General features: G+C 59.2%; 1 protein-coding gene and 1 long non-coding RNA gene across 4 annotated transcripts; one reads left to right on the top strand and one right to left on the bottom strand.

Annotated features, from left to right (window-relative positions):
- Positions 1–289: 289 nt before the first annotated feature.
- LOC131488315 (tumor necrosis factor receptor superfamily member 1A-like) lies at positions 290–20258 on the bottom strand. 3 transcript variants are annotated; one of them, XM_058690003.1, is made up of 12 exons: positions 20118–20258; positions 13559–13646; positions 12185–12313; positions 10024–10141; positions 8740–8819; positions 6529–6627; positions 5888–5929; positions 5765–5784; positions 5530–5538; positions 4014–4394; positions 2341–2383; positions 290–1485 (listed from the first exon to the last, which is right to left on the bottom strand). In XM_058690003.1, the coding sequence occupies exons 1-12, from the start codon at positions 20175–20177 to the stop codon at positions 1181–1183; spliced, it is 1374 nt and encodes a 457-aa protein (XP_058545986.1). In that variant the 5' UTR covers positions 20178–20258; the 3' UTR covers positions 290–1180. The 3 variants fall into 3 exon arrangements, with proteins under 3 accessions (XP_058545986.1, XP_058545984.1, XP_058545985.1); XM_058690001.1 differs by lacking the exon at positions 5530–5538 and having other exon boundaries at positions 4014–4301; positions 5759–5784; XM_058690002.1 differs by lacking the exons at positions 5530–5538; positions 20118–20258 and having other exon boundaries at positions 4014–4301; positions 5759–5784; positions 9930–10141.
- Positions 20215–22835, top strand: LOC131488317 (uncharacterized). Its single transcript, XR_009250164.1, has 2 exons — positions 20215–21757; positions 22629–22835. It is a non-coding gene; the product is annotated as an uncharacterized LOC131488317 (long non-coding RNA).
- The last annotated feature ends 5 nt before the right edge of the window (positions 22836–22840 follow it).

Raw genomic sequence — 22840 nt, 5'->3', positions numbered from 1 at the left:
AATAGTTTTTTACGAAATAGAATTAAAAAGTTTTCGGGGCGCCTGGGTGGCGCAGTCGGTTAAGCATCCGACTTCAGCCAGGTCACGATCTCGCGGATCTCGCGGTCCGTGAGTTCGAGCCCCGCGTCAGGCTCTGGGCTGATGGCTCGGAGCCTGGAGCCTGTTTCCGATTCTGTGTCTCCCTCTCTCTCTGCCCCTCCCCCGTTCATGCTCTGTCTCTCTGTCCCAAAAATAAATAAAAAACGTTGAAAAAAAAAATTAAAAAAAATAAAAAAAAAAATTAAAAAAAAAATAAACAGTTTTTTACGAAATAGAGTTAAAAACAATACGTAACCTCCTTTCAACCTGCCCAATCTAAGCACGGATTAGCTTAGAAACATGGAGTCATTCGCTCTCTCTGAAAATAAACAAACGTTAAAAAAAAAAAATTCTTTAACATTTATTTTTGAGAGACAGAGCGTGAGCAGGAGGGGCAGAGAGAGGGGGAGACACAGAAATCAGAAGCGGGTTCCAGGCTCCGAGCTGTCAGCACAGAGCCCGACGTGGGGCTCGAACCCATGAACCGTGAGATCGTGACCTGAGCTGGCCGAAGTTGGACGCTCAACCGACTGAGCCACCCAGGCACCCCTTAAAATTTTTTTTAAAAAGCAGGCCGGGGTCTAGGCCTCCGGCTGAAGCCCTGAGATGGTCTCATACAGCTGCCGGGTACAGGTTCCTGGTCACTGAGCTGTTCACACTCACAGAGCACTCAGTCACAATGGCACCCCGTTCTAGGTCCTGGGGACATCGCAGTGACTTGGACCCGGTGCAGGCCATGGCAGAAAAATAGTCAAACTCTCCTGGCCTCAGAACCCAGAAGAGGGCTGAGGAATGCGAATCAACTCGACACAGTAAGTGGATCCCTCTGGCAAGAGTCCACAACTTGCTAGAATCCCCAGTCCCCGCAGGACGTCCCCACAGGCAGTGTCTGAAGCTCCGGTCCCTTGCAGGGAAACACTCTCGACTGGCACGTAAAACTGACCTCCCTGATGGAAATGTTCCGTAGAAATCAATTCAGAGAACGCACACAACCTCACCTGGCACTCAAACAATTCCTAATAGGATAGACCTGGGCAAGAAGATCACATCCAGTCCATTTGAAGTCCTGCTTGAAGGCACAATCCAACGCCAAAACTTCACTTTAGTCGGAGGTCCCTACATGCCTGCCTAAAATACCTTCGGCAACTAAGTTGTTTATAATGTTTTGCAAATACATTTGAAGCCCCAGTTTATGGAGGGCAGCCAGGAGTTTAAAAACAGAAGCTTCCTTTCCCAGCTTCTTTCGCCACGTAAAGAGCATCTTGTGACGCTGCTCCATCAAATTGCCTGGATTCTCGCATTCGCAAGAGTCAATGTCTGTCTCATCCAGACCAATTAGCCTCATGAACATCTTCCAGTCGTTTCCCATGCTGCTCTTTACAAACTCATAATGGATGGTCGCGGTAGCTGCAAGAGACAAAGCCAGAAAGGAAGACGGTTACATTCCTGGGATGACCACGTGGCACCTGCTGTCGCTGGGCCCCAGGAGTAAGGTCACGGGTGGCCCCACCGTCCCATTGCCCACCCCCCCGCCGCCAGCACACCACACCTAGGACATGGGAGGTCTTGTACGACCCCAGGGGTCTCCCGGAAGTGATCAGGCCCAGGGGCTGGGAGCCGGCGGAGGCTGGGCCACCTCTGCCACAGCTCTTGCCCCGCGGGCGCCCTGCCTGCAGCTCGTTCCTCGAGCCCTTGAGCCCGAGCCCAGGAGGAGCCGAGGGTGGGGGCAAGCAGGAAGCTGTCGGGAGAACGCAGTCTGCTGTAGTCCACCTGCCTTCTCTCCCTTGACCCCCAGAGAAAGGCTATAAGACGGTCAGGACAGGAAGGCCTTCTGGTGTCAGCTGGGGACCATGGTTAGGGTCTGAGGCCTGGGGTGACTTCTGTAGCCCGAGTTTCAGACTGTCATGTTTTTAAACCCGTGTGCTGGGGCGATCTTGCAGAACAGTTAGTGGAGGGGATACAAAAGCACCCGACGTGCAGCATGTCTCCTAGCCGGGGGGGTCCCTACCCATCCAGGAGCGTAGAAAGCATTCCTGCTGCCCGTTCGTGTTTCTTAAACACACGAATGGGTCATAAGATCAAAGCCTGATGAACCCCGCAAAACTCATGTTGGGCAAATGCTGTTTCCCCTAATGCCATTAGTGGCTGTGAAAAAGCACGGGTCGAGCTGACAGAAGGTCCCACCGCTTCATACAGGCAGGGGTTCCCAGAAACAAGGCGAAGCCCGGTCACTCACTGTAAGTGAGAATTCAGATCACGTACCTTCTTTGGAGTTATCCTTGACAAAATATTCCTTTTTGTATCGCTGCGAAGAGAAAGAAATAAAATTGACCCAGGGCAAGAAACCCGTGTCTGAAACAGAAGCACGATGTGGTGGGAGGGAGCAGCAGGGTGGGGGCAGGTGTGGCTCTGCGAACGTGAGGTGGCCTTGAGGGAGCTCCCGACGGGGGCAGAGAGCTCACAGCCCACTCGTGGTCTCCCGGCCAGTGGTCCCGGGACACGCCATGCCCCGGGCCGAGGGACAGCACGGTGTTGCCGCTGTGGCACGGAGCCCCCTGCTCGGGTGGGCAGGTGACAGCTGAACTATGTCACGGGGGGGGGGGGATCCTGTCCCGGCCCAGATAATACTAACAGGGAGGACACTCGTAAATGCAGTTCCCTAGTCGCGGGTGATGCCAGTGTGTGCGAGCACCGCACAGGTGTCCGCCCGAGAGGGACCCCCCGGGCCTCCCGCCGAGACGCACGAGGGTCCTCACTTCTGTACCTGACTCCCCTCGGAACTCTTGGAGAATCTGGAGTCATAGACCGTGTCCCTGAAATGACGCCTAACGGCACTCAACCCAGGAACCCAGGCTCCAAAGCAGAGTTCCTGACCTCCCTGCACCCCCACCACAGCCGTCCAGGGTCCCGTGATCTCCTCCCTGGGACCTTGTCCCGCAGCTCCTTGAGGATTCAGAAACAGACCCTGGTCAGGCCCCAAGTGCTGGCTCTGGCCTCCCCTCTTCCTGAACAGTCCCCCTCCACTAGTGCCACTCGGCAGGTATCTGCCCAGCTTGCCAAACCCTATTTGGGTGTCACCAACTCCAGACGGGCCCGCACATCCCCGCAACAGAGGATGGGGGCTGCTGCTGTCCTCCGAGGGGGAGCGCACCCGGACGAGGCCCGCCCCTCTCTCCCATGGTCCCGCGACCCGGACGGCATGGCTGGCACACGGGCGGTGCTCGGCCGAGGTCCGCCGCGCGGAACGAGACACGCGCGCGCTCGGGAGGCCCTGGTGTGCGACACCAACGGGCCGGGCCTCCTCCTTCCTGCCACACCCCAAGCGCGGTACCTGGACAAGGACACTCTCGGAGCCTCGACACCCACCTCCGTGTCACAGTCCCTTCGGACAGCAGGTCGGGTTGGGGATTGTTAGGGGCTGACCTGTGCCGCACCCCCTGCCCCCCCGAAAACACTGAGACCCAAACCCATAAACACTGACCGTGTTTGGGACCAGGATCGTTGCCCGCAGTAAGCTTACGAGAGGGTTATTGGGGTGGGCCCTATTCCAAGGCACCCCCCCCCGTCCTCAGGAAAAGGGGCGAGTTGGACGCGGACTCGTACACAGGGAGACGCGGCCCTGAGAGTGCAGGCAGAGGTCGGGGCGATGCCACTCCAAGCCAAGGAGCCCCAAAGGCGGCCAGACACCAGCGGCAGCCGGGGGGAGGCCTGGACCAGACCATCCCTCGCAGCCTCAGCAGGAAGCAGCCCCGCGACGGCCTGTTCTTGGACTGAGACGGCAGGATGTGCTGTTTAAGCCGCCCCAGGGCACTCCTACAAGACGGCTGCGAAAGCTCACACGTTAGCACTTAACGCGGAGCTCCGCGCACGCGAATGCCCGCTACGCACGGGCTGCGTCATCACCGGGACGGGACCCACGCAGACACTTCACTCACCTCCTCTAGACTCTTGAGCGAAGGGGACGCCTGGGTCCCGTCCTGGGGCTCCGGAGCGGCGGGAGCAGAGGCTTCTAACGTCTGCTCCTGGACCACCGGGCTTCCTCCGACCACCAAGGCCTGCAGCTCAGGGCTTTCCTCGGACTCCCCTGAGGGCCCCGGGTGGGGCCTGGCCTCGGGCATCAAGGCCAGGCTCTCCTCCTCCGCAGGCTGGGGCTGGGTTTCTGTGCCGGGGGCCGGGGGCGCCTCGGGTTGCACCGTCTCAAGCTGCGAGTTGCTTCTCAGTGGCTGAAGGGCAAAGTCGTTTCTCTTGGTCACAGAAGCCTGCTGCACAGGGGCTTCCCAAGCCACTACCCGGGGCGGGGGTGGGGGGGACGTCAACTGCCTGACGATTACGCGGGAAATGTGCAGTTTTCGAGAACACCGCATGGGGTGAGCTCCCTGTTCTGCCACCAGCTGCTTGGGAGGGGTCCCGAGACCCCCAACCCAAGCCTGTGGTGGGTGGAAAGTGGCCCCCGCCCCAAAATATAGGCGTAGGTCATTTTATTGCACTTTGCAGGTATGATTTTTTTTTTGAGAGAGCGTGTGTAGGTGGAGGAGGGACAGAGAGAGAGAGAGAGAGAGAGAGAGAGAGAGAGAGAGAGAGAACGAATCTCAGGCAGGCTCCACGCTGTCAGCACAGAGCCAATGTGGGGCTCCATCTCATGAACCGTGAGATCGTGACCTGAGCCGAATTCCAGAGCGGGATGCTTAACTGACTGGGCCCCCCAGGCTCCCTGCCAAGTACGATTCTTTACAGATGAGGGTTCGTGGCAACCCTGCCTTGAGCACATCTGTGGGCGCCATTTTCCCGACCCCGTTGGCTGACTTCGTGTCTCTGTGCCACATTCTGGTAATTCTCGCCGCATTTCAACCTGTGTCGTCATCACCGTATCTGGTGACCTGCGATCCGTGAGGACAGCTCACCCGGAGCTCAGAGGGTGGTGGTTGGCACTCACGATAAAATGTTTAAGTGAGGCGTGCACGGTTTGCGTAGACGAGGCTATCACGCACTGAAGAGACTGCGCTATGGGACACGCAGAACTTTCCTACGTGCTAGGAAGACTGGCTTTCCCGTGCACTTGCTACACGGCAGCAGTCTGGAACCGAACCCGCAGTGTCTCCGAGATGCACCTGTGTGCCTACGCTCTAACCCCCTGGTGCCTGCCAATGGGACCTAACTGCAGGGGGGGTAGACACTGGATTAGCGTGAGCCGTAACCCGGGGCGGAGTGTCCCCAAGAGGAGACCGGCTCTGAGATGCACAGACAGGTGGGGAGCAAGCAGACAAAGACGGATGCCTCTAAGCGCCCAGCAACCAGGGTTCCCGGCTGCCGCCCTCCCCCAAAGATGCAGGGAGGGGCCCCCCACCCCCCGAGGGCGTTGGAAAGAGCCAGCCCCACAGAGGGGCCGCAGACACACAAGCAACGAGCTCCGTGATGCGTCGTGACCTGCTTCGGCAGCCCTGGGACCCACACGCAGAACCCCTCTGCCCCTCCGTGCCTCGTTTTCCACTCTGGTCCCGACCAGCACATTCCGGGGCTCTGTCCGCTGAGGCGCATGCGGACGCCCCCACACAAGGTGCAGCAGACACAGCCGAGGAAGGGGCTGCCGCCTGCCCCCGCCCCCGCCCCGGGGCATCTTCTGGGACTCTGCGGCCACCAAGGCCAGCAGCTACCATCAGGCAAACCCCAGGGCAGTACTCACAAAGACGCCTGGCCCGTCCGACCTTCCTGAAGACCAAAGAGAAGAGAAATGACCACAGTTGGTATCAGCGGGGACAATGACTTCCGTGAGGAAAGGAAGCGCCTTGAACTGGCAAGAAAGCACACTTACCCTTCAACAATCTGACGATCGGCTGGTAGGAGACCCGCACACCTGGGAAGGACACAGGAGGTGAGCGCTACCTGGGGGGCTTTGCCAGCACCCGGGTGCCCCCGCCCACCCACCCCAGGAGCCCCCTGCCGACACAGCACCCGCCTCGCCCTGCTTCTTGGCCGACAGCACCCCAGACACGGCATCCCCAGCCGGTGAACCCGAGACCCTGGCCTTAAGACCCGTGTGCCAGGGAGCAGGCGGCAGGGCCCCCGTGCCACAGCCCGGAGCTCAGGAGCGCAAGTGAGAAGATGAGCACAGCCGTGCTCCCAATGGACAAGTCCCCGGGGCGCCCGGGGGGGGGCTCCGTCGGTTAAGCGTCCGACTTCAGCTCAGGTCATGATCTCACGGTTTGAGGGTTCGAGCCCCACGTCGGGCTCTGTGCGGACAGCTAGGAGCCTGGAGCCCGCTTCGGATTCTGTGTCTCCCTCTCTGCCCCTCCCCCACTCATGCTGTGTCTCTCGCAAAAACAAACACTAAAAACAAATAAAATTTTTTTTAAATAAGTGAAAAAGTCCCCGTCAGGGACCTCTTAACCCCAAGTGTCCACTTCTGAGCTCCTGCTGAGCTGGCTTCTCCAGGACTGACTGACACTAACTTACCTTTCTTCTTATACCAATAAACACCGACGACGACGGCCACGGCAAGAATGACGCTCACGGTCACCCACGGCACGAGGAACTCAGACCCACGTTTGTTTTCTGGAAGGAGACAAAACAGACGCTGTAGCAGGGTCAGGCACACCCTCCTCATTCAAGCCACGTGCTACAGAAAGGCCCCGAGCCCTCTCCCACGGATCATCATCTCGAATGTCCCCAGTGGGAGACAGGAGAGGCTCGCGCCTCCTGTGTCACGGACGAGGACCCCAGGCTCAGGGGACCTGGGGCCCCACGCAGGGGGGCTGGAAGCAGCAGGAGGTGTACGGGGCCAGGGGGGTGGCTAGGGGTTCTGGTACCCAGGCCGCAGCTCCGGTGTGAGCGGCCACAGCCGGCAGCAGGAGGCAGGGGACGGCCCGTCCTGACTGGTGCAAGGCCCACCCATGGTGGCCGGAGGGACAGGGCAGGTCCACCCTGGGGAGACATCTGGCATGACCACTCGGGTGTCCTGGTGTCACCCTGGTGAGACCACAGCACCGACAGCACTCGTGGACACAAAGACGCGGCGGGGGGTGGGGGGTGGGGGGCAGGGCACACCCATCTGAGCCCTGGACCGGCAGCCACCCGCTCGTCATTGGCGTCAGCAGCCGGTGCTGGGAAGGACAGACGATGGGGCACAACTTCTGCATGGTGCTGCTGTTTGACTCAGAGATGTTCCTTATTCTCAGATGAGGCCCTTCCCAATTTTTCCCGGTGTTAAAATATCCTTTCAAAGTGCACGTTACATGAATCAAAATTTTCCGTGGAAATCAACAAGCCGATTCCGCAGTGTGAACTGACACACCAAAGACCGTGCGGAGGAAGGACTGGGGGCCCTGGGTCTCTGCCGGCAAGGCCTGCGGGTGGGTGTGGCCCCAAACCGAACAGGAGGAACTGCCTTCATCACCCAGGGACCCCAGGGCAGGTGGGAGGGACTGTCTTTTCCAAACATGGTCCTGGGTCATTCGTGTGTGCGTGTGGGAAAACACATCGAAGCCTGACCCCCTTACCCCACAGCATGCGGAACACCGATCCCAGGCTCATCACAGGACACAATCAGAACAGGAAAAGAGTACAGCTTCTGGCAGGTCCCGTGAGAATCTCGAGGTGAGCAGAGCTCTCGCACACGGGGCACAATAAAGGGACCTCGTTCAAGGAAGAGCCCGTCCCTCGGGAGACCCCTCAGCGTGAATAAAAAGGAATCCTACCCTAACTTTGTAATTACCAACATTTACAAACACAGTTGACCCTTGAACATGGGTTTCAACCGTGAGGGCCCGCTTACGTGTGGATCGTTTCTACAAGCAGTAGGGCGCCGTAAACGTATTTTCCCTTCATTCACTTAACGCCCTTTTCTCCCCTCCAGTTTACTCTATTGTAAAAACACAGCACACGGTACAGACAAAACACACAAAACAGGGGTCAATCAACCCTTCACGTCACTGCTAAGGCTTCTGGTCAACAGCGCACTGTTGGTAGTTAGGCTGTTGGGGGGATCGAAAGTTCTATGTGGATCTGACCGCGTGGGGCATCGGCGCCCCTCACCCCGTGCTGTTCAGGGGTCAGCTATGATTATCAAAAGTAGGAAACAAACCTGCCTGCGAACTCAGTATGAAGCGGGCATGTCTTGCACAGGCCCTTAGCACAAGAGGGCGCAAGGCGGGGGCAAGTCACAGCTTGTCACCAAGGATGCTGTTTACTCAAGACGGAGGTCTATGAGCGGTGGCCCGCGGGAACCCAGCCCACTACAAGTACGCTTTTCTGCAAGTACGTTTTTGATGGCACCCAGCCAAGCCCATCTGTGTACTTACCGTCTTCGGGCTTTTGCTTCAGTGGCAGGGAGGGTTGAGGAGTGACAAGAGAGACCGCAGGGCCTGCAAAACCTACGCTTTTTACCTTTATGGGAAAGGTCTGCTGACCTGGATTAAAGACATGACCTCAGGGGGCACCCGGGGGTCTCAGTCGGTTAAGCGGCCGACTTTGGCTCGGGTCACGATCTCACGGTTCGTGGGTTCGAGCCCCGCGTCGGGCTCTGTGCTGACAGCTCGGAGCCTGGAGCCTGCTTCGCATTCTGTGTCTCCCTCTCTCTCTCTGACCCTCTCCCGCTCACGCTCTGTGTCTCTATCTCAAATATTAAACATTAAAAAAAAAAAGAGAGAGATGAGCTCAGTTCCTTACCTGGACGCCCTCGATCAGTTTCTGTGGCACAAACCGTGTTGCTGGTAGCATTGCAAGGTGACAGGACAACGCCAGGACATCTGAAGGGTGAAGAAACCCGGAGCGTTACTTCTCCCTGCCTGGGCGCGGCATGCAACGTCCTTCCCACCACCCACAGCTCCCACGACGGCCCGCCAGCCTTCAGGCAAACACTGCCTGGCATCTCCCGGGCTCTCTGGCCCAAACTGGCTCACGGAGAATAAGAGCGTCCTATGCTGAAGAGCCTCCCTCTCTGTTCCTGGACAGAGCTGTGTGTGGCTAGGAGCACTGGCCCTACTGCAGCTGGAGCCCCATGCCCATCGAGAGAGAAGTTAGGCCAAAGAGGAAGCACGTGGAGAAGGGGACAAGCAAGCAAGCCCAGAGAAGCCAGAGCCTGGATCACACCAGACCTGAAAGCAGTCCTTACTTTGGACTCGCCAGGTGCAGGAACCTGAGTCGTATCAGTTCACAATGTGCCTCAGAAACCGGAGCTGTTTTAAACGGCTTTGCCACCATACAGGTCTCCCCACAAGGCCCTCCCCAAACCCACGCCCACCCAGAACCCCAGAAGTTGACCTTATGTGGACACAGGGTCTTTGCAGACAGAAGCACTTCACAGTGAGGCCATGCCAGACTGCAGTGGGCCTAAATCAAGGACTGGTGTCCTTGGAGGAGGGAACTCGGACTGGGACAGAGAGAGGTCGTGTGCAGATACCGAGACACAAACGCGAGAGGTGACCTCGCAGAGACAGAAGCAGACGGAAGGTAAGCGAAGGAGCATCACGGAGCGCCCACAGCGTCAGAGGCTGGAAGAGGCGAGCCAGGCTCCTCCCCTAGAGCCTGCGGAGGGAGCACGGCCCTGCTCACACCTGGGTTTCAGGCGCCTGGTGAACAGAGCTGGGAGAGAACACACTTCCGTTGGTTTTCTCGAAGCTGCCCAGCTGTGGCGCTTTGTTACCACAGGCACAGGACCCCCACGGGGGCCACAGGACCCCCACGGGGACAGCGGCCGTCCCGCGCTGCCACAGGGCGCGGCCCTACCGTTCTGTCTGCCTGGACTGCTCTTCCCCCAGAACCCTCTATGGCTCCCTACCCTCCTCGCCAGGCCTCTGCTTGAGAGCCTGGTCGCCTCCCACGCCCTCTACCCCCCTCACCCCTCACGGAGTCCTCACTGCCTGTGGGTTTGGACTGTCTCCACCACCACTGGGAGCCTGGGGTCTGTACTACTGGGAGGACAGGAGGGGCCCACGCCTGTGCCCCCAGGACCTTGTACACCGGAGGCAGTTCTCCACGCAGTCCACAGAGTTGCAGTAGAAACTCCCCTTTCTGCACTGACACTGCCGGTCGCTGGTGGGGGAGCACTTGGCCACCACCTCCTGGTCTCCTGGCGGGAGAGGGTCGCGGGTCAGCAGGGGCGGACAGGAAAGTCCCTGCCCACACCGGGCCGCGCCCAGAACCTTGGTCAAGGGCGCCGAACCGTCCTCAGCCTCCCGACTACGCAGGGGCGGAGAGGAGCTAACAGCCGGCCCTCACCCCTGCAGCCTGGGCCAAGGGGCCGGGGCCAGCTCCTCAGAGAGAGCCCGCAGCGCCCTTCACCTCATCCGCCCCACAAAAACACACCGCCACCACGTGTCCCACATGAGCAAAACCTCGAGGCGAGAACGGCATAGACACAGGGCCCCCTCCGCCGGCCAGCGAGAACCGCAGCGGCCACGCTGACGACCACCCTTCCAGAGCCTTCCGCCGCGCTGGATGTCAAAGAACCGTACTCGAGATACAGATGACGATGAAACACGACCACACTCGCAGCTCGACGCCACGTCCAGACCCGCACCCGGGTCCGGTCCCTCCATGGCGTCACTCCGCTCTCACGCTTCCAAAACACAGACGGGTTTGGCAAGACGCGACGCAGGCGGGATCCCGCCGCGCACGTGCCGGGCCGGCTTCCGCGGCTTCCTCCCGCGCGCACCCGCTTCTCGGTCAGCGGACGCTCGGGTTGCTTCTGGCTTTACGCGACTGCGAACCCCTCCCCACGTCCCAGCACACATGGGCAAGAGCCTGTCCAGGTCTGGATCGGGACGCGGGGCGGGTGGGCAGCCCCAACTGTGTGCGGGGTGTGCGGACCCTGCTTCTCCCATGGGGACGGAGCACTTGCTGTTCTCGGTCCCCGCGAATGCTAGGCATCCACAGCGACGCTCCGTCCGGCTGCCAGAAGACAGCACATCCGTCCGTCCCTCCACGCCGGCACTTCTCACCACGGTTACCGGCGCTCCGTGCCCCATCTCCTTCACCACATCTGTCTGTCTGTCTCCACTTGAAGCATTTTTCCAAACCGTACGACTGATTTGCTCCAGGTGTGAATTACGCGTGGGCTGCGTCACCAGCAGGTTCTGCCCCTTCGCGGCTTAACTTTCATGCCTCGCGACAAAACGGGAGCTGGGTCGCTCGACTGCCGCCACGTGTACCCACCTCGACGTTATGGTGTAGGGTTTTCAGAAATCCCGTAAAACGTTCTGTCGCTGCCTGGAAGTCCTAAGTACTCCTCACGTCCTCCTCTCAAAGAAGTACTTTTCACCTGTGGACTGTGATGTGGGAGGAACCACTCCTGGGGGCAGTGGAAGCTTCCCGTCCTGCACCAAAGGACAGCACGCGGTCCAGGCCAGCGTCGTTTGCAATTCCGCCCTTCCTCCCGTGGACGGGTCGGTCGCGGTGCCACAGGCCACTTTCCACATCCGTGGGGCCGTCTTCCCCTTTGTGCAAATCACGCTGTCTCCGTCGCCTCGAAATATGACCACGCGTGAGAGCCCGCTGCGCTCTGCCCTCTGCCGGAGGGTTTCGGCAATTGTCCGCTCATCGAGTTCCACGAAAACCCTTATGAGGGTTTTGTTTTGCTGTTTTGTTTTTTGTAAATAAAAAACCGTATGTTTAAAATATACAGCACACGTGAGGAGTTGCCACGTGCTGTTGGGAGTTTCACTGCGAACACAGCAAATCTGAGAACCGTTTCACGGAGAACCGACGTGTCTTTAAAACGTGGGGTCCTCCCATAGTCTTGTATTTCTCTGTATGTTTAGATTTTCCAAGCTGTTGTTTGTTCTCGTAAACGTGTTATACGTCCTTTGCTAGATTTATCTCAAAGGATCTTATTTTCTTTGCCTTTGCTGATGCAAATGGTTACCTTTTAAAAAAATTACATCTTTTAAAATAATCCGTGGCTGATATATTGAAATTCAGACAAAGTCTTGTAGATAGTTCTCGTATACAGCACGTCTAAAATCCTGCTGCCCTGTGGATGGAGATTCCTTAACCACACACACACACACACACCCCATCCCGATAAAAATGCGTGTTCACCTGTAGTAAAACTCCCTCGGGGCGAGGCCCACAGGCCGAGTTGAAAGGCCAAGATCCCACTGTGCCCACTTACCCTTCCGGCACTGGATGCACCTCTGGCAAGTAGGCTCGCCATTAGGGAAGGCGAGGAAGGTGCCCGATTCACAGACGCGGCACTCGCCGGTGGTATGGTTCACCCTGCACGGTTTGAAGACGTACTGGCCTGTGTGAAGGGGAGGTCGCGGAGGTGAGGAGGGGGTTCGCAGCGGAGCCAACCGAGCCCCCGAGGCCTCCCCTCTAGGAGGACCAGCCCTCACCAACCACACCTCCTTGGAATGTTCTGAATGGACACTTGGCCACCTGCGTCTGAGAAGCCGGGGACCTGGCGCCCCTCGGCTTTCACCGGCGACTCCCGGCCCACGTGAGCGGAGGGCTTCGACCACACACGCTGGCGGTGGCCCGAGGGCCTGACAACGCCCGTGTGCCTGCCCCCAGCGCCCCGGGAACCCCGGGCTGATTTACAGGGAGCACTGGCGGCCTAGAGACCGAGGGCTCTGACCAGTCCCAGAGGAGCCCCCCTGGTCTAGCGCTCGCCTCGTGCAAAGGCCGTGGCGGAGTCAAATCACACCTCCCTGGGAGGAGGGGGCCACAGCCCTCCGTCTGCCACCAGGCTGAGTGCACCAGGTTCCCAGCTGGGCCACCTGTGTCCAACCCGTTCCCAGCTGGACCGTGTGCGTGTGTGGGGACACGTGCACCCAGCTGTGGACGCACAGGTGTGTGTGGGATATACAGGTGTGAACGGCCCAGGTGTGGATGTCTGGTCCCTGAGACAGGAGCCCTGCAGCGGCTGAGGGTCCCAGAGCAAAGGAGGCACAAGTGGGGGGGGGGGGGGGTACCGATGGAGACGGTGGACGCGTGTGGAGGCCCCCGCAAAGACACCGTGGGTGACGACGCGGGCACATCTGGCTTTGGGGGGGGGGGGGGGCAGCGGGCTGACCGGGTTCCCCACAAAGGAGGCCCGGCTGCCGTGGCGGTGACTGGGCAAGAGGTGAGGTGGGCCGGGGCAAGGACACAGCAGGCACTCGGAGCCTGAGGCCCGCCATCTGCTTGGTGGGGCTAATTGACAGCATCCTCACGAGGGTGACTAAGGCTCCACGGACGTGGCGTGCGTGAGGACAGTGCGGGCCCGGCCCTGGTGGGACTTCCCTTCCTCGGGTGTCCACGGTCACCCCGACACGAGGGCAGACAGGAGCGTCCAGCCTGGGGACGCACCCCCACCTCTGCCTCCAGCGGCCCCCCCCCCCCCCACCACCAAAACAAGCCCACCGCCCGGTTCACGGGAGTCCCCGGGGCGTGGATGGGGCGGGGGGGGGGCGGCTGCCTGGGAGAGGTCCGCCCACGCCAGCCAGCGGGGATCCCCCCAGCCCAGGCAGCCCCACAAGGCCCCGGAAGGTTCTCTGGGACTCACCAGCGGGGCAGAGGCGGCAGCAGAGGTTGCTGTCCTCCGGCTGGTACTCGGTCACGTCACACGGGGCCACGCCGAGCACCACGTCCACCTCCAACCAGAAAGGGGAGCAGGCGTCATCAAGAGGGGCCATCTGTAGATGGGGCCCACGCATCCTCTGCCCAGACGCACGCGTGCAGAGAAGCACACGGCCACCTCCCGGGGGTGGGCTTCGCTGGGGGCGCACGAGCTGGGACCTTCCCTCAGATCTGTGAATTCTGCATTTGCACACTTGCCTCTCGGTGACATTCCCCGTCACCCCCAAGCTGCCACTCACTGCACGCCCTCAGACACGCAGACTCTCGTGCCGGACCGTGCTGACGTCACCCCACCGTCCCTCGGTGAGTCTGCCGTCTCCCGTCCCCGTCTGCGTCCCACCAGCCGTGCTGGTCCTTCTACAGGCAGAGCTCTTAAAGGCCCCACCTCGCCAGGCTTTGCCCTTCTGACCCAACCCGATCGCCCAGAGAGGGCGTCGGCCGGTGTGCGCGTGTCGCACCAGCACCGTATCCGCATTCGCTTCCTGCATCTCTGCCATGTGGTTAAGATCCAGCTTTGCGCCCATTTTCTCGTCCCCTGGCTTCCCAGGCTTTTGCTCCCCCGACTCCCCGTCTCCACATCCCTTCTTTCCTTCCCAGCGCTGGGAAACTGATCACATTCTACTTCTTGTATTCCCAAGGAGTAACAAAACACTACTTGGCCAGGCGTCAGGAAGAAAGCTCGTCGTGCACACACCACGGTGCCCACGATCTCCGCCAACAGCCCGCCAAGGCAGGCTCACGACCGTGAACAGAAGCGCGTGGGAAAGCACGGTATCGACCCAGTTGCAAAGCCGCCCAGCTCCAGAAGAGAAAATGCTAACTTGACCTGCACTGTCACCGAAGTCAGCATCGCCGTGAGGGGACACGTTGATGTCACGACTGGAAGAAACACCCCAGTCACTTCTGTGCCATTTCTGCCCAAAATGCCAAGCTGGAATCCGTTCACGACAAGCCGCCCACACGGACCCAACCCGACCCGAGAAATGTTCTGCGGGACGAGGGCTCAGCACTCCTCTGCGGCGTTAAGGTCACAGAAGACACAGTGGACGGAGGAGTCTGCTCCGGGACGTCCGCGGGACGGCAGACACAGGCAAGGGCACTGCCCCGGCCCTCGCCCCCACTGTGATCGGGGCGCACACGTCACCCCCCGGGGGGGCCTGGGCGGCAAGCACAGAAGCCGGTGCTATTTTATTTTCTTTCCGTTCCTTTCTGAGCTTTTCGTTTTTGTTTTTAATGGGCTTACACACGCACCACCCCTAAGAGTGACCGTTTGTTAAGTGTCCGGGACGCCCGTTCACATTGTTGTACAGCCATGCGAACTACTCTTCTAACTCCAAAAGTCCCAAATTATTTCAAAAGGAAACCTGAAAAATTAAAAACTTTTTTAAAAAGAAAGGAAAAAAAGAAAACCTCACGACAAGAGCAAAGCAACTTTCCTTTCTGCAACACCCTAGTCACGAACATAATGGAGGCTGTTTCCTCTATGGCTGGGGCTCCCAGTTCTTCCGGCACCGGGTCCCTCCCCTTCCCCAAGGCAAACAACACTAAAGGAAGTTGTGTCCCCCCCCCCCCCCACCACACCCCCATCAAGGCCCCCTGCCTCCACTGCCACCTGCCCAGCATCTGGCACTCAGGATGCCAGAGCACCAACTCCCTGCCCCGGAGCATACCGGACGGAGAGGGGGTGGTTTCAGCTGGACTGGTGGTGGCGCTCTGGGGGCCCCCGGTACATGCCATGACCTTGGAGGCCGGGACACAGGGGGGGGGGGGGGGATGTAGGCTTCCGCTCCCCACCCCTCCCCCCACCATTCAGCCATCAACGTAAACACTGCGTGATGCAGTATTTTAAGACATGAAATCAGCGAAGAGCTTGCCAGCTTTTGTGAATCAAGTTTTTACTGGAAACGGGGGTTGGAACCCTAGGATGTGAAGCACGTGGGCAGGCTCAGGCCAAGTGCAGGGTCCCATTCTTTGTTTTCATCTCAGGATTTTTTTTTTTTTTTCCCCCAACGTTTTTTATTTATTTTTGGGACAGAGAGAGACAGAGCATGAACGGGGGAGGGGCAGAGAGAGAGGGAGACACAGAATCGGAAACAGGCTCCAGGCTCCGAGCCCTCAGCCCAGAGCCCGACGCGGGGCTCGAACTCACGGACCGCGAGATCGTGACCTGGCTGAAGTCGGACGCTTCACAGACGGCGCCACCCAGGCGCCCCAAGGATGTTTTTTGCATAGATTTTCACTCTTCAAAAAAAATCACATCAAAACATTCTTCACCCCGTTTCCTAAGTTGTGTCGGTGCCTTCATAAATTGGACACCAGACCCAAGTGCCCGACTCAACTCCTCCGGCACCTGCCTCGCAGATGACGACAGTTCCCAATCCTCCCTCTCCATGGCCCACACCCCCATGGCGCTCCCCCCCAGCCAGGGGTCCCCCTCCTGGCTCCAGCAGCCCTCCCTCAGGCTCCAAGTCCCCTTCCAGCCCCTTCACTTCTGTGCCAGGAAATCCCTAAAGAATTTCCTGCTAGACACGCAAAGCCACGTGGGAACCACGACCGACCGGCATTTGCGAACCCCCAAGGCACCCAGTGGCCAAACCCCGAAAAGCCTGCAGGCAGCTAAGGATTTAAGTTAACAAGAACATAACACCCATCTGACGTGAGCGTCTTCTTCCCTCAGACCCCAGCCTCACAGAATGGAAGGTTCTGGGAGGGGCTGCGGAAGACTCCGGAACCACCCCGGCCCCAGCCTGCGGCCTGCTGTGAAAAGGCACTGGAAGGGGCCTGAGAACCCTGCGCCCAGTGGCTGTGATGCAGCCACGTGGAGGAGGAGAGAGGCCTTTCCGCTGCACCCCTGAAGGCAGGCTGGCGAGCTCATTCCAGACGGTGCACGGGCAAAAGTGGATAGTGTATAGGACCAGAAGGCGGTGGAGGAAAGTACCCTGAGAAAACACTAACCAACACGTTGTGATGCAAGGCCAAGTTCACTGGAATAAAAGGCCCTCTCCTTTTGCACAGGGAAGGAAGCCATCGACAAAATGAGTGGCAGTCTACTGAACGGGGGAGATCCTTGCACACGATGCATCCGATAAGGGGGTGATCCGAAAGACAGAACAGCTACAACTCCGTAACAAAAAGACAAAAACGCAAATGGGGGGAGAGACTCGAGGAGACATTCCTCCAACGGAGACACACACAGAGGGCCAGCACGCGCATGAAAAGATGCTCAACGTCACTCATCGTCCGGGAAGAACATCCTGGCACACGTCAGAATGGCTAGGATCAAAATGACAAGAAGTAACAAATGTCGGTGAGGATGCGGAGAAAAGGGAGGCCTTGCGCGCTGTTGGCGGGAACGCAGATTAGGGCAGCTACCCTGCACAACAGTACGGAGGGTCCTCAAAAGCGAAAAGGACAACCACCATATACAATCCAGCGATTCTGTTTTTGGGGCTGCACCTGAACAGAATGTCGGAAAGACACATGCACCCCCACGTTCACCGAAGCCTGATTCACAACAGCCAAGAGGTGGAAACAACTAAGTGTCCATCAACAGGTGGATGAAGATGTGGTGTGTACACATGGGGAGACAGACAGACAGACAGACAGACAGACAGACACACACACACACACACACACACACACACACACACACAGTGGAATATTACTGATCCGTGAAAAGGAAGGAAATCCTGCCATTTGCAACAACGTGGATGGCCCCAGAGTGTATTATGCTAAGGGAAGTAAGTCAGACAAATTCCTTCAGATTTCGCTCAGATGTGGAAGTCTAAGAAATAAACGAACGCCATGCAAACAGACTCATCCATACAGAGAACTGGTGGCTGCCAGAGGGGAGGGGGATGGGCAAAATTGGTGAAAGGAATCAGGAGACACAAACGTCCAGTTGTAAGTCACAGGGATGAAAAGCCCAGCCTAGGACGGAAGGTGCAGCACGGGGACCAGACACGGTCATGACCGTCGCGCAATACGTACAAATGCGTTCAGTGCTGACCCGTTGCGTTACACCTGAAACTAACATAATGCCGTAGCTCAACTACTACTGTGGAAAGAAAAATTCACAATTAAAAAAAGAAAGAAAAAAGAAAAGGCTCTCTGGATAAAGCTTTTCAGCCGTTAAACGTGGTCTGAAGGCATCGCCATACAGACTTTATTCCTGGCACAAATGGCCCCAAGTAAGGAAGCTGCTAGCAACCAGCGGGCAGGGCCTGCGACAGAGAGACAACGCAGGCCAGTGGGCCCCCGCGGTCCTCATTCTGGATGCTCCGAACAAAGCCTGGGCACTGCTTACTACACCTGGCAAGTGCAGAAGCAGAGGCTGCCCCAGGGCAGAGGGTCTTCAGAGGTCTTAGGCACGAATGCCCACAGGGCAGAAAACACCAGGGGCGCCTGGGTGGCTCAGTCGGTTAAGCGTCCGACTTCAGCCAGGTCACGATCTCGCGGTCCGTGAGTTCGAGCCCCGCGTCGGGCTCTGGGCTGAGGGCTCGGAGCCTGGAGCCTGTTTCCGATTCTGTGTCTCCCTCTCTCTCTGCCCCTCCCCCGTTCATGCTCTGTCTCTCTCTGTCCCAAAAAAATAAATAAAAAACGTTGGAAAAAAAAATTAAAAAAAAAAAAAAGAAAAAAGAAGAGTACTAAAATCAGAAAAGCCATCCTTTCTGGGGCAGAAAAACAGCGACGCTGTAGCCAAACTGGCTTCAGGGAAGGCACTAGGTGCGGAGAGCCTGAGGCCTGCCTCCCTGGGTCCTGAACAGCTCGACCGGAACGGAGCCGCGACGCCAAACTTTGAGAACGCTGGGGGGGGGGGGGGGGGGGGGGGGGACCCTAGCGGCCACACGTCCCAACTGCACACCCCGATGGGCCGCTAACCTCGGCAGAAAAATCAGTCTCTGCCGCCTGCGGTTTGCAAACCTAACCGTTTCTTATAACACTTGAAACGGGATGTGCACCAAACCATTCCTGTACGGATGCTAGGCCGCAGAAAATACGGCCAAGGAGATGCACAATTAAAGGCCGGAATCACTGAAGAAAATTCGAGAATCCCCCCCCTTGTCCCCGCCGTTTCCACATCCGTGCGCGCTCCTCCAGCTGCTCGCCGATCGCCCGGCACATCCGACGGCGGCCCCAAACTCGCAGTGTCCCTCTCCAACGCCTGACTGCCACCGGGGTGCGGCACCGCCGGCCGGGGCGCACGCTCCGCCACACAGCTAAGCACGCCCCCGCGGCCTGCACCAGAACCCAGCCGCCGGGAATTCCCGGATTCCTCCACCTCCCGAAGGAAGACACACGGTCTTCCCGCACCTCTCCGCGCGCCGCCCCCCCCCCCCCCCCGGTCTGCGCGCCTCCTCCCCGCACCCCCCCCCCCCCCGGCCTGCACTCCCCTCCCCACCGCCCTCCCCGGTCTGCGCGCCTCCCCCCCGCCCCCCCCCCCCGCCCTGCACTCCCCTCCCCACCGCCCTCCCCGGTCTGCGCGCCTCCCCCCCGCCCCCCCCCCCCGGCCTGCACTCCCCTCCCCACCGCCCTCCCCGGTCTGCGCGCCTCCCCTCCCCCCCGCCCCCCCCCCCCGGCCTGCACTCCCCTCCCCACCGCCCTCCCCGGTCTGCGCGCCTCCCCTCCCCCCCCCCCCCCCCCGGCCTGCACTCCCCTCCCCACCGCCCTCCCCGGTCTGCGCGCCTCCCCCCCGCACCCCCCCCCCCCGGCCTGCACTCCCCTCCCCACCGCCCTCCACGGTCTGCGCGCCTCCCCCCCGCACCCCCCCCCGGCCTGCACTCCCCTCCCCACCGCCCTCCCCGGTCTGCGCGCCTCCCCTCCTCGCCCCCCCCCCCTGCACTCCCCTCCCCACCGCCCTCCCCGGTCTGCGCGCCTCCCCCCCGCCCCCCCCCCGCCCTGCACTCCCCTCCCCACCGCCCTCCCCGGTCTGCGCGCCTCCCCCCCGCCCCCCCCCCGGCCTGCACTCCCCTCCCCACCGCCCTCCCCGGTCTGCGCGCCTCCCCTCCCCCCCCCCCGGCCTGCACTCCCCCCCCCCCCGGCCTGCACTCCCCTCCCCACCGCCCTCCCCGGTCTGCGCGCCTCCCCCCCCCCCCCCCCGGCCTGCACTCCCCTCCCCACCGCCCTCCACGGTCTGCGCGCCTCCCCTCCCCCCCCCCCGGCCTGCACTCCCCTCCCCACCGCCCTCCCAGGCCTGCGCGCTACTCCTCGCCTGCCCCCCCACCCCCCTCCATCTGAGCGCTCGCCTCCGCGTCCGCTCCCGAGGATGCCCATGCCCGGGCATGCCCGCGCCTCCGCACTCTTCCCCGACCCTTCCCCGTGCCTCCCCATCCGCGCCGGGGGCACGCCCGCGCCTCCGGACCCCTCCCGACCTTTCTCCGCGCCGGGGGGCAAGTCAACCGCCTCCCGACGCCTCCCCGAGCCTCCCCCGGCTTCTCCCCGACCCCTCCGCCACCGGCTTCTCCCCGCCGCCGGGCCCTACTCACCCAGGCCGCGAGCGGCAGCAGGAGGGCGCACAGCCACGGAGCGCCCCGTCCCACCGCCATCCCGTCCGCTCCAGGCTCAGGAACTGAACGGAGCCCGCGGTCCGTCGCCGACTAGAGGCGGTCGGACGACGGAAGGGGCGGGCGGACGTCACCTGACGGGAAGCCCCGCCCCGCCCGCAGGCGTCACGTAGCCGCTTTCCCAGGGGCGAAGGTGGAGCCGGGCTCGGCCGCCTGGCCCTGCGCCCGGACTGCCCCGCCCGGTGGTGAGGTGGTCAGTGCGTCGGATTTCCTTTTCCTTATGAAGAAGTCGTCCCTACCGTGGAAAGTGACCAGGGGGCCCCCGGGAGGGACCCAGCCGGCCTTTGCGGGGCCGCCCCACGCGGGCAGGTTCAAACGGTGGAAATCCATTCCCTCCCATCCCGGAAGCCGGAGTCCAAGATCAAGACGCCCGGGGCGGTTTCCCCTCTGAGCCTGTGGCGGAGACCCTGTTCCAGGCCCTCTCCCAGCCGCCAGTGGGTGCGGCAGACCTGGGCGTTCCTCGGCTTCTAGAGGCATCACCCCGGCTGCCTCGGTTGTTCTCCCGCTGCGCGTGCCTGTGTCCAAGTTTCCCTCTTATGCGTTATGTTTTATTACGTTTTCGTTCTGGTATAGTTAACTTGCAGGGTTATATTAGCTGCAGGGTTATACTAGCTTGCAGGTTATATTATATTCGGTAGAGTGGTTGGCCAGCGCTCATCACTATCCCCCTCGCCTCGTTCGTCCGTGCCCCCACCCACCTTCCCTGGGGAGACGACCTGTTTGTTCTCTAGATGAGAGATTTTGTCTCTCTCTTTCCCTGTTCGTTTCTTTTGTTTCTCAAATGCCACAAGTGAGTGAGATCTGATGGTATGTGTCCTTCTCTGACAGACTTACTTCACTGAGCATTTTCCCTCCGGATCCGTCCACATTGTTGCAAATGGCGAGATTTCATTGTTTTCAAATTTCCCCTTTTTATAAGTGTAAGTAAGGGTTAAGAGCTCTTATAGACCCCAGAGCTCGGGTCAACTAGAAAGGATAAATCAGACCCTAAAAAAGACCTTAACCACATTGTGCCTTGAGACGGGCGAAAATTGGGTCGATGTCCTGCCTTTTGCCCTTTTGCGAGCGCGTTGTACTCCATTTGTCAAGGGATTTTCCCCTTATGAATTTTATTTGGCAGACCTCCACCTATCCTGCCGAGGCTAGGAGACGACGTAACGGAACAGTTGGAACGGGACCGCTTGCTGGCCTCACTCGTGGCCCTGCAACATGTACAAAAGGAAATAACCAGGGCCTTTGCTCATCCTCCTGTTCTTCCCCACCCCTTTCAACCAGGAGACTTAGTCTGGGTCAAGAGGCACAAGCCTAAAACCCTGGAGCCGCGCTGGAAAGGACCGCACGCACACCGTGATCCTGACTACGTCCACAGCCGTGAAGGTGGATGGTGTCCAAACCTGCATTCATCACTCTCAGGTTAAGAAAAACTGTGTGAAGGCGGGAACACCCCAGACTGATACGGAAGCAGATAACGAACGGCAATGGAAGGTCCCAAGGCACCCAGAGGATCCTTTAAAGCTAAGACTGATGCGGGCATAATAATAATTGTCTGGGTTTGTATAATGGTAAGCGTGGGGGACTGTATGGAATTACCTCCCCTGTCTTTTTTGGCCATACCAATGGGAACTCAGGGACACTGTCACGGGGAAGGTGATAGCATCTAATACCTCTTCCACTGTGCCTTGTTTTTTGTTTGATTTATGCGACTTGGTGGGGGCCTCATGGGGGAATTTAGTTCCTAATTATAAACAGCCAACGGGCTTCGCTGCTCCGGTCCCCGAAAACCCCTGTATGGTTACCTATGGATGTGGACACAGGGATCGAGGACAAAAATTGGCTGACATACCAGGGTTATACAGTTGCCCTGCAAATAGAAAGGTCGGATGTGAAGGAAAAGGCCAGATAATTGGTATCAGAGTTTATTCTCTCGGTCCCTCTGGCTCACATCACTGCTCACCCCTATAGCTGGGCCACTGCTGTTGTTACTTCTCGGGTTAACTATCGGCCCGCGCATTATCAATTGGTTAGTATGTCAAGAGGCGAGTTGGTGAAATAAAAATTATGATGATGAGGTCCAACTATGTCCCCTTAGTTCCTAGTGATGAATCAAGGGATTGATTCACTGACAAGAAAAGGGGGAAATGTAAGGGTTAAATTGTAGTGTAGGGCTAACATGTAGTTTAAAAAATAACAGCTTTGTTCTGACACTGAAGGTCAAGAGATAACAGCCTTGCTTCACTCTTGTAAATTATGCTCTATACTCCTGTAAATCAGGCTTCACCAATGAAGGAAACCAAAGCTCAAAGAAAAGAGCATCAGAGTCAGGGTCAAGGAGACCCACTGGTTGCAGCTTAGGGGCAGAAAGTCTAAAATCACCACCTCATCCGGCAACTGTTTCTAACTCATCTGGGAACTCTTTCTCCGTTCTGTTTCCAGGTGATGATCAAACGATGTGATCGGCTTTAAAAACTCTGTACCCCGGCTGTTCGAGGCCGCACTCTGATCAAGAGTGTTGGTCCCCGCTGAGTTCCAGCCCCGCGTCGGGCTCCATGCTGACAGCTCGGAGCCTGGAGCTGCTTCAGATTCTCCTTCTCTCTCTGCCCCTCCCTGCTTGTTGTCTGTCTGTCTGTCTGTCTCTCTCTCTCTCT

The sequence above is a fragment of the Neofelis nebulosa genome, chromosome 10 (genome assembly GCF_028018385.1).
Source record: "Neofelis nebulosa isolate mNeoNeb1 chromosome 10, mNeoNeb1.pri, whole genome shotgun sequence".
Lineage (NCBI taxonomy): Eukaryota > Metazoa > Chordata > Mammalia > Carnivora > Felidae > Neofelis > Neofelis nebulosa.
Note: the sequence above shows the minus strand (reverse complement) of the source record. Positions and strands in the feature narration are given on the sequence as shown.